The sequence below is a fragment of the Girardinichthys multiradiatus genome, chromosome 24 (genome assembly GCF_021462225.1).
Source record: "Girardinichthys multiradiatus isolate DD_20200921_A chromosome 24, DD_fGirMul_XY1, whole genome shotgun sequence".
NCBI classification, from domain to species: domain Eukaryota; kingdom Metazoa; phylum Chordata; class Actinopteri; order Cyprinodontiformes; family Goodeidae; genus Girardinichthys; species Girardinichthys multiradiatus.
The window spans coordinates 24,153,801-24,174,124 of record NC_061816.1 but is presented as its reverse complement, the minus strand read 5'-3'; the positions used below and the strand labels follow the sequence as shown (position 1 = coordinate 24,174,124).

General features: G+C 42.2%; 1 protein-coding gene across 2 annotated transcripts in view; it reads left to right on the top strand.

Annotated features, from left to right (window-relative positions):
* The first annotated feature begins 4,834 nt into the window (after positions 1-4,834).
* The window catches only part of dhrsx (dehydrogenase/reductase (SDR family) X-linked), a 30,079-nt gene continuing 14,589 nt past the window's right edge, over positions 4,835-20,324 (top strand). Inside the window, exons 1-3 of one of the 2 annotated variants that reach the window (XM_047354941.1) lie at positions 4,835-5,077; positions 8,121-8,228; positions 11,551-11,619. In XM_047354941.1, the coding sequence (XP_047210897.1) occupies positions 4,978-5,077; positions 8,121-8,228; positions 11,551-11,619 (277 nt within the window). In that variant the 5' untranslated portion in view covers positions 4,835-4,977. The remainder of the gene's footprint in view (positions 5,078-8,120; positions 8,229-11,550; positions 11,620-20,324) is intronic. The other variant, XM_047354940.1, reaches the window with a different exon arrangement.

Below are 20,324 nucleotides of genomic sequence, written 5' to 3'. Positions count from 1 at the left end.
ACTTTTTTAAAATGTTTTTTGTCAACATGTAAAGCACTTTGAATTATCATGTTGCTGAAATGTGCTATACACATAAAATTGCCTTGCCTTGACTTGTCCCGCCTCGCCTCAATTTTTTTGCTTGTGCATACAATTTTGACAAAAAAGATGATTTGACTTTATAGTCATTGTCACAAAAAGGACTGTCCTTAAGTCTCAAAACATATTTGGAGTACCTACCTTTTAATGTGAAACAAGAGCATCACTGAGCTCACACGCATAACAATAACAGGAACAAGAGATGTTTTATTTCAGTTTAAATTTACTAGTCTAAAATGTTGGTTTGTTTATTTTACGCATATCTTTAAAAATACTGTACTTTTTATTAGTGCCTGTGGGGATATATATAATTTTATGTAGAATGCATCCACCACAATTCCAAAGGCATGTTTCACTATGGGGATGGTGTGCTCCTGACCTGAGAAGAAATTACAAGTTGTCATATTTTCCATTGCCGGGTTGTAAGAAGGCTGTAAGTTGAGCTATAAAATGTAGAAACAAGAAACAGGCAAGAGAAAAACAGTTGACAGGTCAAACATTTACAAGTCTGCTATCAGCTGAACAAAAGTTGGCGTTTATTCTAAAGTATGGTAATGTTAACTGTGCAGGTCTAAGAACAATGACAAAAAGAGGATGTGGAGGCAATGATGTGAAGAATGTATGAGAAATAAAGTGTTAGGTAATATTCAGTCAACTCAGAGGTAAGAACGATACAGAGTCAGTTTTACTTGCAAGGGTAGCTCACTTTGCAGTGCAGACTACAAAGTATTGACACCCTATCTCTTTATTTATATGCTGTGGTCTAAACACAGTTCAACAGACAGTTCAGACAGGGTGTGTGTGTGTGTGTGTGTGTGTGAGGCTGAGAAGAGGCTGGTTCTCATGGGCCTCTGGTGTGTGTGTGTGTGTGTACAAATAGATAACGGAATCCCACACACACACAGGGAGAGCTGCATACCAGAGCATGATACAGAGTAGAATGCAGGTGCCTTGCAGCACAAAGTTTTTACATGAGTGATAACAAGTCCTCGCACCCATCCAACATAAAGGTTTTATAGTTTGTGTTCTCTAAGCAAGAACCACTTTAGCCAAATGAGTGAGTGAAAATGCCTTCTCTCCCATTTCATTCCCACTACTGGCAATCAGAAGACATAGATTGCATAAGAAACTATGCATATTTCCTAAAACTTGCACAACCTGTAATGCGCCAGAAATGACTAAATAGAATTTACACAGTTAAATCATAATATATCTTCTCAGGTAACATCTGTTGAATCAATAAGGCAGGTCATGAGCATCAGTTGTGTATACGAGAGCAGGCAGCACCTCCACCTTCTGGTCTTATTATACACCAAGTAAACTCACTGAAGCACTGTCTTGTTCTTTCCATGCCATTTTTCTCTTTAAGAAAACCAAGAAGCCCTGAAATTTACCCTGAGCCATTTCTGTTTCATATGACTGTAAAAGGCAGAGTGAATGTACATCTAATACAACATGTTATCTGTAAATACTGCAAGTACTGTAGGATTCTCTTTGTCTTTTTTATATCAGAATACTGCATGTCGTAGACCAAACAATGATCATCAGTGATGATCTGGAGTATCCAACAAGCTATCACTGAAGACACGGGTAGATCCTTGACCCAAATTAAGACCCAAATTAATGACATTTCTGAAGTTATGCAGTTGAATGGAAGGGCTCATTTTTTATTTATTTATTTTTTTTACCTGTCATGTCCGGCAGAGTAGCAAACAGAAACAAATTAATAGTTGGAGTCAGTCTTCACTAATTCTGGTCCTGTTGTTTCAGGACAGTTCTTTCAATACTCCTCAACTTTTAATCTACCCTCTCTCCTCCCAGAATGAATTAAAATAACTGTGTGGATTAAGACTTGAAGATGAAAGGGAAACAACTAATTGTCATTGCCTCCTTTGTTACAATAAACCTTCCTGAGTGTCGTAACTGGTTCCTACTAAGGAGTAAACACTAAAAAATATGAAAGTTATACTTGGAAATAAATGTTATAATAAATAAATAAATAAATGTAATCACATTTTAATCTCCTCTGTATCATGACTTACAAACTAAGCTTCAAAATGCAAAAAGAAACAAGAGCAACCAATAGCATGGGTTGTTACTAAAAACAATATCAGGTTCTGATATGTGTATATACTTTTGCTTAGGATCAATGGGCGCTAAATGAGACTGAGATCACACTGAGCTTCCAATACAGATGGCTGCTCTATATATGTCTTAGCTGGGTCTTAAATACGTTTTTGAGAAGCACATCTTTGTCCCAAATGGGTCCCACTTTGTTTCTAGTTTTATCCTGCATCAAACTTATATTGGTTATCAACATGTGGCCATTATGTAAGCTGTCGACATTACATCTGAGGCCCAGTATGTGAATATTGGCTGGATGAAAGCCAGGCGCTGCAAGCCTTTCATGAATGTCATGCCTCAGCAGACAATAAGTCGACTTGTGAACATCATGAGATGCAAGGGCACATGACATATTATTGAAACATTGACATTTTTTGTTGTGATATACCCATCACTGTTGTTGGCTTTTGCTTCAATAAATTGTTTATAGTGTGAACTCTTTACAATTTTCATAAATTTCACCCAAAAGCCAAATATCCCTAACTTTTTGAGTTGTGTATGACTGTACTGATATGCTGCATTATGCAATAAAAGTGCAACAGCCATGTTGGATTTTGAGGTTGCTGCAGAACCTTAAACCTTTCAACTCAGCTGTTGGTAGAACATACACTACTCAAAAAAATAAAGGGAACACTCAAATAACACAACCTAGATCTGAATGAATGAAATATTCTCATTGAATACTTTGTCTGTGCAAAGCTGAATGTGCTGACAACAAAATCACACAAAAATCATCAATGGAAATCACATTTTTTAACCAATGGAGGCCTGGATTTGGAATCACACACAAAATTAAAGTGGAAAAACACACTACAGGCTGATCCAACTTTGATGTAATCTCCTTAAAACAAGTCAAAATGAGGCTCAGTATTGTGTGTGGCCTCCTCGTGCTTGTATGACCTCCCTACATACAGGCATGCTCCTGATGAGAGGGCGGATGGTCTCCTGAGGGATCTCCTCCCAGACCTGGACTAAAGCATCCGCCAACTCCTGGACAGTCTGTGGTGCAACGTGACGTTGGTGGATGGAGCGAGACATGATGTCCCAGATGTGCTCAATCGGATTCAGGTCTGGGGAATGGGCAGGCCAGTCCATAGCTTCAATGTCTTCATCTTGCAGGAACTGCTGACACACTCCAGCCGCATGGGGTCTAGCATTGTCCTGCATTAGGAGGAACCCAGGGTCAACCACACCAGCATATGGTCTCACAAGGGGTCTGAGGATCTCATCTCGGTACCTAATGGCAGTCAGGCTACCTCTGGCGAGCACATGAAGGGCCGTGCCGCCCTCCAAAGAAATGCCACCCCACACCATTACTGACCCACTGCCAAATCGGTCATGCTGAAGGATGTTGCAGGCAGCAGATCGCTCTCCACAATGTCTCCAGACTCTGTTAAGTCTGTCACATGTGCTCAGTGTGAACCTGCTTTCATCTGTGAAGAGCACAGGGCGCCAGTGGCGAATTTGCCAATCCTGGTGTTCTCTGGCAAATGCCAAGCATCCTGCACGGTGTTGGGCTGTGAGCACAACCCCCATTTGTGGACGTCGGGCCCTCATACCATCCTCATGGAGTCCGTTTCTAACCGTTTGTGCAGACACATGCACATTTGTGGCCTGCTGGAGGTCGTTTTGCAGGGCTCTGGCAGTGCTCCTCCTGTTCCTCCTTGCACAAAGGCGGTAGTAGCGGTCCTGTTGCTGGGTTGTTGTCCTCCTACGGCCTCCTCCACATCTCCTGATGTACTGGCCTGTCTCCTGGTAGCGCCTCCAGGCTCTGGACACTATGCTGACAGACAGAGCAAACCTTCTTGCCACAGCTCGCATTGATGTGCCATCGTGGATGAGCTGCACAACCTGAGCCACTTGTGTGGGTTGTAGAGTCTGTTTCATGCTACCACAAGTGTGAAAGCAGCACCAATATTCAAAAGTGACCAAAATATCAGGCAGAAAGCATAGGTACTGGGAAGTGGTCTGTGGTCCCCACCTGCAGAACCACTTCTTTATTGAATGCGTCTTGCTAATCGCCAAAGATTTCCCCCTGTTGTCTATTCCATTTGCACAACACCATGTGAAATTGATTGTCAATCAGTGTTGCTTCCTAAGTGGACAGTTTGATTTCACAGAAGTTTGATTTACTTGGAGTTATATTGTGTTGTCTAAGTGTTCTCTTCATTTTTTTGAGCTGTGTATTTACCTACATCTCCCATTCTAAGTCAAAAGGCCCACTTGGAAAATACATCCCACCAGCAACACTGTAACACAATGATGGAAAATGCAGGGTTCCACAAAGAAATGTAGGCTACATCTGTTTCACAGCTCTGGACAGTTTTCATGTGAATATGTCTCTAGTGTTTTTTAGTACTTCATAATTATTTTTCTTTTATAATTTGTTGACATTTTATTGCTGTTTGGAATCTCTGGATTAATCCTTTTTTGTACTATTCTTTCACAACTTTACCCCTAGGCAACAGATATATTTAGTTGTGGAGTCTGATGCCAGTAAAATGGAACTTTGTTCCATTTTACTGGCATCTGCTGAAAATCGTAATCAGATGGTTTTATGCTTATAAAAACAACGTTTTCTTATCACATGGGTTTGACTAGGGGAAAAAAAGGAACGATGGAAGTCTTACACTTCTGCTTCACTGCCTGCTGCACCGTGTGACGCAGACGTTTGAAGGGCGGAACACCAGATATGTTCTGCTGGTGTTGGAGGCGGCGTGACTGGCTCATTTCACCGCTGCGTCGCGCTGAGCCACACAGGCTGCAGGTTAAAGGATGTGGCTGTTGTCAGTTCTGGTTCCTCTCCTCAGACTGTACCTGTGTGGGATCAGAGTTCTGCTGTACCAAATGTTCCACCGATCCTTTGAGATGCCAGGTCAGTCTGTGACACGTATAAACGGTGCTGCTCCTCAGAGCTCTGAACGTCTCATTTATTCCTCCGTGCTGGGAAAATATTACTGCAGGTGTACATTGCTTTATAAGAGTAGACGGATCATGTCGGCACCCAGTCTACACCAGGGAAAAGGTTCGAACTTATATGATCTCAGACCTTATTAAAATGTCCTGCAGCCAGTCGCGTTGTTAGACCTGGGCTTCCGGGGCGGAAGCCCCTAATGTTTTCTGAATAGCCCCGGACTTCTTGATAGAAGAAATGTAAAAGCATTAAAAAGATGCAGCCACAAAATGGTATTGGACTTCCCATTTTTATTTTAAAACAATCAGATTTTTTCCAATTGTGTTCCATATAATCACCTCCCGCTCCTCCTAACCTGACAATGAGTTAAAAGGAGAATACAAAAAATTGTTATTTATCTTGCGCTAATGCGCAACTATGCACACAGCCAGAAGCGGACTCCATTCTGGAGAGGTCCAGAACTGCAGTTTACACCAGGTCGGCCTGCCTCCTTCATTACCTGTAAAGTTACACTGGTCGCGTCGAACAGGGCTCATTTCAGAGCAACCACGGAGCCAACCAGAGAGAGGGAGGCTGGTGGGTGCGTGTGTGTTTAGGAATAGGTGGACGCCGAGCGGTATAATCCAGACTAAGATAGCGGTAAAACCTGAATGCTCACTCAGGATGGGCTAATTGTAAGTTACAGCTAATCACTTATTCACCCAGCAAGACATGAGGTGGAGGTTCACTCTAATGAGCATCTTCAGGGTCATGATGAGGAACTTTCACCTGAGCTACAGGTAAAGTTAAATGATCTGGTTATGATAGAAAACAGTAGCAACCTTCTCTGTGAGCTTCTAGCGGGATTTGCATCATAATGTGAAAATATCTGGTCCTTTACTTCAGTCAAAATAAAAGCATTTAATCCTAACGTAGCTGAACACATTAAAAGGTCCTTTAGATCAACATATTGCATCTCATTGCTGCAGCTGGTCTTATAGTCTAGTTCTACATGTAGACAGAAACATATGTTGCTCATTATACCAGGAAAATATCTCCTGGTTCTAGGAAGACGTAGTAGAAACTGCAAAAGTAAGCCTCCCTGTTCTCTTTCATATCTTCTGTGCTGATTCTGAACATACAGCTCTGGCTTTAAAGATGCAGCATAATTAAGAAATAAATCATAGCAATTAATCACAGGTGGACCATTGATTAGTTAACTATTTTATTTTTCTGAATTGCACATGTAATATTATATAAACTAAAGTAATTAAACTTGGATACAGTTTTACTGAAGGTGAGACATATGTATACAGTTATTAATACCTATAAGGTCCAGGATGAGGCTATATGCTATATTTTAAACACCACAACTTAACACCCTTTCCTCTCAAAGTGTTTAATAGTAAGAACTGCACTAATGTCTCACATGCTCAGTGCAGAACAAAAGACTGGGTTGTAAAATGTTTCTTTTATTATTTTTGGCAGGCCAAATCTTTTCAGAAGTGGAATGAAGGGCTGAAAAGATGGCGATAAAAGAGAACAGGTTCATAAAAGAAGGAACGATTTTAATAAAATGTTTCAAAAGCTCTTGGCATCATAAAATAAATGTGTTTTAGGATTTTACCATTTGACCAAGATTAAGGAAAATCAACTTTATATCACTTTCCTTTTTTGAAATATAAGAATAAAGACAATTAGATGACAAAAGAAGCACATTTAACTGGCCCAGAGTAAACATCTGAGTTTAAAAAAAACTTTAGTCAGCAAAAATTCAGATTACGTTCTTTTCTAAATACCTCAAAATGTGTCATTATTTGCTTCAGCAAAATGGTTTTTCATCAGGCCTAAACTCTGTTTCTCCTTGTCCTTCATTCAGCTTCTAACAAAAAAAAAAGTAAAATTATTGCAAACTTTTTTGTTTGATTCACAATAATTCACATTCAGTCTAAAACCAGCCGAAACAGGGAACTGGTACAATATGTCCTATATTATTTTAATTTTAAATTACCAATAAATTGTCTTATTGAAATATTAAGTATTTTGGATGTGGGCTAGAGCCCCCAATGTTTTGAGACCCTAAAAACACCCCTGCCTGCAGCTAAACTCAAGTGGCTCGACTTTCTTTATGCGGGTTTATAAATGATTCCTATAAATGATTTGCTGATAATCAGAGAGTTTCGCTTCATTTGAGGAGATTTTTGACCCAGTTTGGTGACACAGGTATGGTTCTCCTGCAAGAGTTGTCAGAGCCGCAGGCAGGACTTTTGCACAGGTTGCATTGCTGCATTACAGCACTAACAATAGATGGAAAACAATGAGCCCATTTTCTCTCTACTAAATCAGACTAATCCTTTCCTGTCTTAGCTCAGCGAGGAGAGAGAGAGAAGTTGCATAATAAAAACTGCATAATGCTGATTATGCAGTTTGCATATATATATATATATTACAGGATTATACTGAGTGGTAGGGTAAATGGGATAAAGAGCGACGGGTTTCTGACATTTGTGCTGGTTCTGTAAATACACACAGTTTAATTCTCCAAACTGGTGTTATGGACTGCTGTAAAGTACAGAACACTCTGGTGCATGAAATGGAACGCTGACTGTGATCCCCACCATCCTTGCAGTTTGGACTCTTTCTTATTCAGGTTTAACCTTTCTAAAAGTTTTAATCAGCTACGTAAAAATACCCCCCCCCCAGCAGTGCTAGTGGTTACCATGGGTACCAGGTGCCATCCAAGCTGGGCTATTTGCGGCCAACAGTTTTGTTTGGTAATTTTAAAATCTAGATAAACTCATTTTCCAAACTAACTCAGAAACATATGTGTAGTTGTCAGTGTGAGATGTTCAACGGTTTCATTCCAATGAAAGCCTGGACTTGTTTTAGAATAAGCTGGACCTAGACTGTGATAACTAACAGTTGGACTGGAACAAGCTGAACCTTTCTTTACACTGTGCCATAAAAATTATTCCCAGAAGAACCACAGCTTGGAAATGAATGGCTTCTTCTCCTTCTTGTGCAGTCTTACCCAAGCAAAATAAACGGGTTGCCATAGTGACCGGAGGTACCAGAGGAATGGGGTTTGAGACTGCAAGACACCTGGCAAGCCTGGGCATGCATGTCATCATAGGTAGGCTGTTGTCTCATTAATCTGATGTTCCCATTGGTAAAATCTGTTAAAAACTCTGGCTTTGATATATTTTCATTCTACTCTAATTGTTGTGAAGAAGCAAGCAGAAGATGACAGCAATGTGTGTATCTATGGATTGTTTCATTTGAACTTCCTAATACATGTGAAAGAACATCAGAACTGGACTTATCTGTTTATTGGAATTAGTTTCTAAGAGGTTCTTCAGTTTCAGTGTCTCTCTGTAAGTTTATCATGTCTTTAGCCTACAGTGCCCTGCAGAAGTCTTCATACCGCCTAAACCTCCACCACAAAGTTCAATCTATGTTACTGGGACTTTATGTGACAGAGCAAGATTAGGGGTTTGAGTGTCCCAATGATGCTAGGAGCTATGTTGTCAGGGGCTTTTTGCCCCTGGTAGGGTCACCCAAGGCAAACAGGTCCTAGGTGAGGGATCAGACCAAGGGCAGCCCACAGACCCCTTATGATGAATATAATAGATGGAAACAGTGTTCCATCTCCCAGACGCAGGTCACCGCGGCCCCACTCTGGAGCCAGGCCTAGAGGTGGGGCACGCTGGCGAGCGCCTAGTGGCCAGGCTTTCACCCATGGAACCCGTGCCTGTGCCGCATGGCAGAGTCTCTCGTGAGGTGGGGCATCAACTCCCACCTCCGGGAGAGCTTCAAACATTTTGCGGGGGAGGTGGGGGACATTGAGTCCTAGGCGACTTACTGGAGCTGTGGTCGCAAGGTTGTTGGTGCCTGTCGCGGGGGCAATCCTCAAACCCACTGGTGGACAAAGTATTTTGGCCTGTGGGACTCCGGAAGCAGCTGATGGATACTGGCAGTCCAAGCGGCATGCGGCTCGGTTGGTTGCTGAGACAAAAACTTGGGCATGGGAGGAGTTTGGAGAGGCCATGGAAAATGACTTCGGTATGGCTTCGAGGTTATTCTGGTCCACCATCCAGCGTCTCGGGGGAGGTACACCGCCAACACTGTTTACAGTGGGGGAGGGTGTGCTGCTGACCTCAACTTGGGACGTTGTGGGTCGGTGGGCAGAGTACTTCGAAGACCTCCTCAATCCCACCGGCATGTCTTCCACTGAGCAGGCGGGGCGTGGGGACCTTGGGGTGGGCTCTCCAATCTCTGGGGCTGAGGTCACCGAGGTGATTAAAAAGCTCCTCTGTGGTAAGGCCCCGGGGGTGGATGAGATTCGCCCGGAGTACTTTAAGGCTCTGGATGTTATGAGGTTTTGTTGGTTAACGTTACTCTGCAGCATCGCGTGGACATCGGGGGTAGTTCCACTGGATTGGCAGACTGGGGTGGTGGTCCCCCTATTCAAAAAGGGGGACCGTAGAGTGTGTTCCAACTATAGGGGAGTCACACTGTTAAACTTCCCTGGTAAGGTCTATTCGGGGGTTCTGGAGAGGTTCAAACCTCGGATTCTGGAAGAGCAGTGTGGTTTTTGTCCTGGCCGTGGAAAACTGGACGAGCTCTACACCCTCAGCAGGGTCTACATGTGCTTTGTGGACTTGGAGAAGGCATTTGACCATGTCCCTCAGGGAATCTTGTGGGGGGTACTCCGGGAGTATGGGGTACCAGGCCCTTTGATATTGGCTGTTAGGTACCTGTACGACCGGTGTCAGAGCTTGATCCACATTGTTGGCAGTAAGTCGGACTTGTTTCCGGTGAGGGTTGGACTCGCCAAGGTTGCCCTTTGTCACCGATTCTGTTCATAACATTTATGGACAGAATTTCTAGGCGCAGCCAAGGTGTTGAGGGGATCCGTTTTGGTGGCCTTAGGATTGCGTCTCAGCTTTTTATAGATGATGTGGTCCTGTTGGCTTCATCAGCTCCTGATCTACAGCTCTCACCAGAGCAGTTTGCAGCTGGGTGTGAAGCGGCCGGGATGAGAATCAGCGCCTCCAAGTCCGAGGACATGGTCTTGAGCCGGAAAAGGGTAGAGTGCCTTCTCTGAGTCAGGGGGTTCCTGCCTCAAGTGGAGGAGTTCAAGTATCTTGGGGTCTTGTTCACGAATGAGGGAAAAATGGTGCGGGAGATCGATATAGGGAGTGGTGCTGCGTCAGCAGTGATGCGGGCGCTGTACTGGTCTGTTGTGGTGAAGAAAGAGCTGAGTCAAAAAGCGAAGCTCTCGATTTACCGGTCAATCTACATTCCTACCCTCATCTATGGTCATGAGCTTCGGGTCATTACCGAAAGAACAAGATCACGGATACAAGCGGCCGAAATGAGTTTCCTCCGCAGGGTGTCTGGGCTCTCCCTTGGAGATAGGGTGAGAAGCTCGGTCATCTGGGAGGGACTTAGACTAGAGCCGCTGCTTCTCCACGTCGAGAAGAGCCAGTTGAGGTGGCTCGGGCATCTGGTTAGCATGCCTCCTGGACGCCTCCCTTGTGAGGTGTTCTGGCCACGTCCCACTGGGAGGAGGCCCAGAGGAAGACCCAGGACACGCTGGAGGGAACATGATTCCCCCGGAAGAGCTGGCCCGAGTGGCTGGGGACAGGGAAGTCTGGGTCTCTCTGCGTAGGCCGCTGCCCCCGCGACCCAACCCCGGATAAGCGGAAGACGATGGATGGATGGATGGATGGATAGATGGATAGTTTTGCAAGGCAGTCAAAATGGTTGAAACAGTATAATGTGTTCATTCCTTCGAAACAGAGCTCTGATGCAGTCTGGAATACAGAAATGTTTGTTTTCATGACTTTTTTCTTTATTCTGCAATACAAAAGAAAAAAAACAGATTCCTTGAAATGTAAATTTAGATTATGTCTCTTATCTTTAGAATGCCACATCATTTTAGTTTTTAATTACTGCCAGTAGACTCAGGATGATTTCACTGCTTTTTAGGCCTTTAGGTACTCCTAGATCAAACAACTCTAAAACTGGAGCTACAGTTGTCTAAGTGGGTTTAAACAAAGTGTTCTGCTTTCCAGAATGTTTGCAAAAAAAAAAGGAAATCCAGTTTTAATTGATTTTTAAATAAAGCTGGTATCAGCTGTTTCATATGTAAAATAAGCTTAAATAGCTCTTTACTACAGTGCCCCACTGGAAGTATTTGTCTTGATTTATGGAAGATTGAGATAATAAAAGTTTTTTAGTAAAAATATTCAGGGTGTTGCAAACATCTGAGAGAATTCAGTGGAACCCTGTTTAAACATTCTAGCCTTGCATGCATTGACCCGTTGTATTTGGATTGTAGATAAGTTTGAGAATGTAGCCGGATGTACCAGACACCAGGGCTTAGTTAAAGTAAATCACCTACTGGACATCAGCCCATCAAGCCTCTCTGTGATCTTCATTATCTCCAGCTGGGAACGAGAGAGAAGAGGGCGCCTTAGCCGTCAGAAGGATAAATGAAGAGTCCAGTGAAGGGGAAGGTCTGTTCAACACTGCCGCCACAAATCTTTCTAATAACTACCAAGCTAAATAATAGATGTTCTACTTCATAACTAATTGGAGTGAAAATATAATTTATTCACATTATTATATAATATCGGGCCATAATACATTTTTGCTCCCTGCGAGTTTGCTTTAGTTTTTGCCATCTTAGCCCATTTAAATGTTTCAAGTCTTAAAGTCTGACAAAGATAACCTGAGTAAAATCAAAAAGCAGTTTTCAAAAAATATATTAAGGAAAAAAACTGATGCTGTTTGATGGTATTTTAACCCCCAGTCTCTCTTTCTTATTGTTGAATCATGACAGAGACTAAAATACACCCTTTAATCAAACTTTTTGACAGGTGACCTTTGATCTTAAGGGGGGTCATGGGGGATTGAGAACAGGTGGTGTGAGGGGTGTGTCCGAGGGGCGTAACAGTGGATGCTGATTGGTTGTCGTCATTAGGGGCGATACCTTAAATGAACCAATTATAATACAGGGGTGTGATTAAGGGTGTTACGGGGAAGGCCTTAAATGAACCAGTTAAAACACAGGGGTGTGTTTGTTATAAATAAAACAAGACAAATATGGTATTATCAGAAACTGTATGGCATCAGCACCAATTAAAAATAGAGGGCTGTGTTTGTAAGCCTCGTCAAACCTTGAATAACCCAATGAAAAAATTGGGGCGTGCTTTAGTGTTTACTTTAAATACAGGGATAAAACTCCGCACTTTACATGCAGCATTCGTTGGAAAAGAACACCCGTTCAGCAATGGCTAGAGTTAAGAGAGTTAATCATCAAGCGGAGGAGAAACGCAACGCGTGCCAAGATGATGAACAAGCAACTGCATCATCTATATCATCTACTTCCTCATCTGAGATACCTATCGGAATTCCCGTCATAACATACTCTACCGATGATGAGGATCCAACATCAACTTCAACAACCACGGTTGAAAATCAGACCTCGGGTCGGCCAAGAGGTACGTCAGTTCTGGGCGAAACCCCAGTGACCGTCTACCAGCATTCATCCTGTGAATTGAATGCTGGTAGTACCCTGCATACTACATCTGCAGGGTACAAAGACCCCCGTTCGACACTCTGCAGGAAGAATGGTCTTTGGAGCCATATGGCCTGAGTGGTAGCTGGGGTTACATTTTCATGTATGAAATAGGAGAGCTTTGCCTGTATCAATTGGATCAAGACGAGGTATTTAATGGATCATTGGCTCTGTGTACTCTCACCCACAGCGACTGGGCTGTGTTAAGGGTTGCAATCCCGCACCTTAATGACAGCCCTGAAGCAGTCTCAATGCAGGAGAGGGAGGAAGAAGAAGAAGAAAATGAACTGTCTCCTCGACCTGCAAAACGGGCGAGAATGTTTCATAAACCATCCGATGTTGAAATAGCTGAGAGAGAACCTCTCTTTAGCGCAGTGTGGGGGTCAAAAACCACAGCAAATGGTTGCTGGTCTTTTCGGGCAAGCAGACGCAGGAACAACCGGACAAACACCTCAGATCTGTTTGTGTTGGAGGCTTTCAATCAGGACTGCGGCATATTCAAGACAATGCTGGCTCTGCCGTTTGAAACTTGGGCAGAGAAGATGAGTGAAATTGGACAGCGTCTTTTTGACCTTTTCCACAACTCACGCAGTTGGATTGATGTCATGTCAGTGAAAAAAATCTCTGACGTTTCCTGTTTTACATCTAAAACAAACCCTCTTCTGAGGACACGCCCCCTTCCTATGATATATATAACAGCAAGCTCACAGACACTGAGAACCAAATCCTGAGAATGAGTGAGCCAACACCATACAGGGATCTCTACAACCACCGAGCAGAGATTCACTTCTCTCCTGAGCACGATGAAAGCTTCAACATTGGACCATATCATTCGCCTTCCCCGGACCTCTTCTCACCATCCACCTCAACATCCTCATTCTCAGAGACCCACTTCAGTCCTGCATCACCTACAGGATACAACATGAAAATGTATCAACCGCTTTCTCCAGACCTCTACTCACCATCGCCGCTATTCATGGCTGAGTCTGTAGACGCGAATGTCCTGCCTGAAGACATGAAGGTGGTCGTGGAGGATGAGGTGGCTACCAGCTACCTCTACCGAAGCCCCTACACAAACCCTGGAACCGATGGAGGACCCTCAGCTTTCAGCAGAGGATGAGAGTAACCAGGGGGACGAAATTGACGGTTGGTTCTCAACCACCCTCATCAATACGGTGAAAACAGGGATACTTCATTTATTCAACATAACCTCTTTGAACAATCTCAGAGAAAACTGCTATGGGTGCATAACAAACCACCCAAGCCAGCGTCAGCACCAATGCCTGGAGGTATTGGGGGAGGATTATTACCAAGTCAACTTTCAACGCATCGTACGACGACTCGTAACCCCCAAACTCGTTTCTGCTATTCAGAATCTTCTGGTACTTCGACGCATACAAGCTGATGACTTCAGAGTGAAGACGATTGCAGAGACGGTTTTATATGAACTGAAATCGGTACAAGGCATCCACAGTGCAATAGCGCACGTTTATGATCGCATGGTCGAAGAGAAACACCTCAAACAACTTAACTCTGTTTCAGAGTGCTACGGACTGACAAACTGATCTCACATGTTTGATAACTTGTATCATTTTTGTATTCCAGTACTTTAATTAATTTTTTCTTCTTTTTTTCTTTTTACTATTAAATACATTTAAAGTGGGAACATATTAACCTTTCCCGAAAGTGTTGTTTAAAAGCTAGTAGTGTTTGAATTCATCTGCATTATCTGATTCTTCTTCTTTTTTTTTTCTTTTTACTATTAAATACAAATAATAAATAAAAAAAGGGATAAATCTACCCTCCGGTGTGTTTTTTTTCTCACTATTATCATCTCACTATTTAACAAGTAATCGTCAGAGTGAGCATAAGGCAGAGATGGCAGGAAGACGGTTGATGAAGAAAGTATATTATAGCCCTTCAAATCCGGGAAGGTTTGGGGGTGTAGATAGACTGAGGAGGGTTATGCAAGAGGAAACGGGAAAGAAGGTTGAAAAAGTTAGATTTTTTTATCAGGAGAAGATACTCTACATAAACCTGCAAGAATAAAGTTCCTGAGAAACAGAGTTTTTGTCACCAGACCATTGAGGCAGTTCCAGGCTGATCTCTGTGACATGCAAGCTCTGGCCAAGGAAAATGATGGTTATAATTACTTATTAACCGTCATTGACATCTTTTCAAAAAGGGCGTATGTACGGGTTTTGAAGAGGAAAACAGCCGCTGAGGTGGTAAAGGCATTTGAATCAGTTTTTAAAGAAAGTCAGATCCCCAAAACACCTCAGACTGATGCCGGTAAAGAATTTTTTAACAAGAAATTTAAGGTTTTAATGGAGAAACGCGGTATTGAACATTTCGTGACAGCGAGTGAAACAAAAGCTTCAGTGGTCGAGAGATTTAACCGCACATTAAAAACAAGGATGTTGAGATATTTTACAGCTAACAACACCCGGCGGTACGTCGATGTCCTGCAAAACCTAGCTAGAAGCTACAACCATACCTACCACTCCAGCATTAAAATGAGCCCTATTGAACTGACCTCAGAAAATGCCTTTCAAGTGTATCAGAATCTGTATGATGTCAAGTCCAACAGATATTGCAAGGACTCAGGGACAACGTTTAAACAAGGGGATCTTGTCAGAATATCCAAGGTCCGTGGAGTGTTTGACAAAAAATACGAACAGAGTTTTACGGATGAAGTGTTTACAGTGTATGAGCGGATACCCCGATCTCCTCCTGTATACAAACTCGAAAGATTTGGATGGAGAACCTATCGAGGGTTCCTTTTACGCAGAGGAGCTTCAAAAAGTAAAAATATTTAACGACAAGATGTATCAAGTGGAAAAAATATTAAAACGACGTACGGTCAAGGGTGTCAAACAGGTTTTTGTAAGCTGGAAGAACTGGCCTGAGAAATTCAACAGTTGCATCAGGTTTGATGAACTTCGAAACATATAAAAAAGGTTTGCACTAAACCTCACAGTTGACACAGCATCATGAACCGTCAGGTAAAGGACGATTGCTTTTACTTTACCCTTCCCTCTAACGCTAGCATGGAAGTGTTTAAAAATAATACCAGTTCGAGTTTCCGTGTAAATTTAGCTCAACATATTGATTTAGAAGGCCAATGGATGGTTGCATTAGCAGAGATTTCATACCCTCATACATGGCATAATTTACCGGATCATGATGCCTACTTTGAATGGAGGAAGGTTGGTGATGTGGAGATCAATACGCAAAGGATCAGAAGTGGCTACTATAACAGCGTTATTCAACTCGAGACAGAGATGGAACTGTTTTTCAAAAAAATGAACTCGGGTATCCGCATTCAATTCAGCAAAGTTCAAAAGAGATTTGCATTTCAAGCAAGCAGTCCGTATGAAATACGCTTCTTCAGCACTCTAGCTTATATGATGGGCGTGAAACCAGGGGAATGGATTCATGTATCTGAACCAAAACTGGCTCCTTTTCCGGCGGATATAAAGGCTGGTTTCCATCACCTATACTGCTACAGCGACGTGGTCAGCCCGCAAATCGTAGGCGACACTTTTGCAGCTTTACTGCGGACCGTCGAAGTACAAGGCAACTTCAGTGATATGGTTACTCTGACGTTTAACCCCGCCTACTACCTTCCAGTTTCCAGAAGACATATTGAAAATATCAATATAGAAATTAAATCGGACCAAAACGTTCCTGTAAATTTCGTCTACGGAAAGACCATCATAAGACTACACTTCAGACCGGTGATATTACAACGTAGCCTGAGATAAATTTTATTTGTATAAACTATTCCAGAGATATATATAACCTCTAAGTGATTGGTTATCATTCATATTACCCTGGTCCGTCAACACTGCATCAAGCAGGCAAGAGAAAACATGGCACAGCTAAGTCTGAGACGTGATCCAAATCGCTTTGTAAATTACTATGTAAGTCAATCAGGCGGTAATCTGCCAGGTTTTTATGGGGCTCCGGTAATGTACGGACGCAGAATTGGATCATTATTTTCAAAATTATTCCGCTTCATATCCCCTCTCGTTAAAAAAGGATTTGCTATTGCAAAACCCCATCTTAAAACAGCTGCATCAAATATCGCTTCGGATATCATAGGTAGAGCCGTGAGTAAAATGAGTGGTTCTACACACACCGAAGGTCAAGAAGGTTCAGGAATTATGGTTTTATCCAAAAGACCCAGAACAAGACCCCCTGGTGATCGTTTAAGGATGGTTAAAAAACAACGACAAACACAAAAAAGATCAGTCGCAGCTGGCAAACGAAGAGGACGGAAGTCTTCCGCATGTTTTGATATATTTAAATAATGGCTCTTTTACATAACAAATCATCAGAGTGCACGCTGGCAGAGCTGGACTTATTTTCTTCCCCGGTGACGCAGCTATCGATCGAAGATAAAATTTACACCGAGATCCAGCCTTTATCAGCAATCACCGATGGAGGCCCGATCGAGTTTTTCATTCCGGGAGACGGAGAAAAGTATCTGGATCTCAACGATACGCTGTTGCATCTCAGAGTAAAAATTACTAACGAGGATGGAACAAACCCGCCGGATGATGCACCTGTAGGGCTCATCAACTACCCGTTAAACACCATCTTCAGTCAGTGTGATGTCACTCTCGGAGATCGATTGATTTCACAATCCAGCGCCACCCATCCGTATAGAGCCATAATTGAGACATTGTTAAACTTTTCTGAGGATTCTTTAAAAAGCCAGTTTAGTTCTGGTCTTTTTTATAAAGACACAGTCGGGGCTCTGAACTCTATTGTTTTAACTAACGGCCCTAACCAAGGTCTTAACAGCAGAGCAGGCTTTACGGCAAATTCCAGGGAGGTACATCTCCTAGACCCCCTGCATGCAGACATATTTTTCTGTGAGAGACTTCTTTTAAACTCTGTTGACCTCAAAATTAAACTTACAAGAGCCAACGATGCCTTTTGCCTCATGGCAGCAAGAGACTCCACTTACAAACTTAGGATATGAGGAGCCTCTCTTTTCATCAAAAGTTACTGTCTCTCCAGCCGTTCGATTGGGGCACGCTTCGGCTTTAATGAAAGCAAATGCTCTCTATCCACTTTCACGTGTGAATGTAAAAACATATTCAATCTCTGAAAATTCAAGGGTGTGCACCCAAGAGAATCTTTTCTTAGGCATCTTCCCCAAGTATGTGGTGATTGCATTACTGGATCATGACGCTTTTACAGGAACACGCGATCTCAATCCGTTTGACTTTAATCATTTTGATATGGAATATTTAGCTTTGTGTAAGGATGGCAGACAAATTCCAGCTAAGGCCTTCCAGCCCAATTTTAACCAAGGTAATTCAGTGAGAGAGTATTACAACTTGTTTACAGCTACAGGACGACATCTAAAAGATCTTCCGCTGAGTATAACACGTCAGGAATTTAATCAAGGATACTCTCTATTCGCATTTAATCTTAACCCAGGTGAGGACACAGATGCTCTATCTCCAGTTTCCAGTGGGAATTTAAGATTGGAAATGCGCTTCAGAAACCCGTTGCCTCATACCACCACGCTGATCATCTACACTTGTTATGACTCTATTTTAGAGATCGATTCAAAGAGGCGTGTTCTGGTGGATTATTATTAATCTAATCAGACATGAATAATCATGAAATTGAGAACCTGCTGCATCATCTGCTGGGAGATTTGTTTTGTGGTGTGTGGCCGTGCGACCAGCTCCCGCTGCTAGCTGACAAATTCCCAGGGCCGGGCTACTTTATTGTGAAAACACATCCTTCACACATGCCTGGAGAACACTGGTTAGCTCTGACTTTGGATGAGAATGGTCAATCCAGCTTTTTTGACTCTTATGGATTCTCTCCGGATTTCGAGTTCTACCCGTCAAGCATCGTAACATTTTTAGAAGACAGATCCTCAAAAATATTGTATCATAATAATTAGCTTCAAAACACTCTGTCCACTGTGTGCGGTCACCATAAAAATTTTTATCTATGTCATAGAGCGTGTGGATTATCACTGCAGCAAGTGTTGTCAAAATACACCGGAGATGTGATTAAGAATGATTTAATGGTATCTAACTTTGTGAAAAAATATCATAAATGTGTCATTAATCAAAGTTGTACATTTATACTCACGGAACATGCTCTCTGGAGATGTTTCTGGATTGTTATGGAATTTAAATTGTCATTTTTTTTTCATTGTTTGTTTTTTCTGATGATTTAATATTTGTGTTATGACATCATATGTTAGTGTGTGAAGTAAAGAACGAAGCTAGACTTGAAAATACATACATGGGTTGAAAAGAAGTGTAAATCCATACAATATTTTCAGGTGCAACATCCATGACATGATTACAATTTTGTAAAATACTTTTTACAAAGAAAATTTTCCCGCAGCCGCTGGGTCCAACAATCAAACATGAGAAAGGTGCTCTAAATCTAGGATCGAAATCAATCTCCTGTAAATCCATGGAACTTTTTTTTAAAATTATTATTATTTTTTTTTTTTCTTCTTCTTCTTAAGCTCTAATAACCAAAAGGCAGAGTTGTACCGTCAGAAAAAAGACGTCTCTTATCATAGACCAATTGAAACCTTTTAAGAAATGTTTGTCAAACGGAATCTCTTTTTATCCCTCCTGATCGTGTGCTGAGGAATTTCAATGACACCCTCACTTGACCCCTGTGAGTAGCCCTCGACCAGCCCTTTGATGCTGTCCAAATTCACCCTCTCGCTGCATTCATGCATCTGAGTGATGCCTTTAGCACGTATCACTACTTTTTTACGGTTTTTAGTTTGCTATGCATAACTCTTGGATCCTGTTGATGCAAACTCCAAAATAGTGTCACCATCTAACTCGTCAGTAAGATCACCCAGATAATTTCCAAGCTCCAAAGGAGTTTCACCACTTTTTGTCACATAAATCAAACTGTCCGTGTCAATATAAATCAATCTGTCCTGTAACTTCTCCATGCTGCTGAGAAGTTTTAAACGTGCATAAGCGGTGGTGACACATTGTTTGCCTTGCATGGTGAAGAGATGACACGTTTAGTGAAATTTCACTGCACTACACACATTTCAGGGTTGAAAAAATGAAAGTAGTTAACTCTATATTTACTCGAGACATGAAGCTGAAAAATTCATCAGGGTTAGTGATGACTGTGGTCTGAGACAGATCACTTCTTTGCGCAAATTTCCCCCAAAAACTGTTTAAACACAGTTTTGCCACCTGCCTTTTGGCAGGGTTTACCTCAATTTTCTCAGGGTCTAATTGGATGCCCTGATGGAGTTTGTAGTCTCTTACATACTTTGACACTTATGATCATCGCATGTAATGTCTAGGCCGGGAGGTACATTTTCACCGCAAATACAGCATTTTACATTACACACGCGTGGTTTATTCGGTTTACTAATTGGAATAACGTATATCCTTTTGCATATTTTACACAGTTTTACCAACTCACAGTCACTCATAGGTCTTTCAGCACTATTTCTGTTGCGCGGTTCCCTGTGTCTGATGAAACATGAAGAATTACGACAGATTCTTTGACAACCTGCACAGGTTACGGGATTGCTAATTTCTTGCATACATTTATATGTTTGACACACTGGACAATAACCTTCACAATGGTGTGTGTTTGCATTCTCAT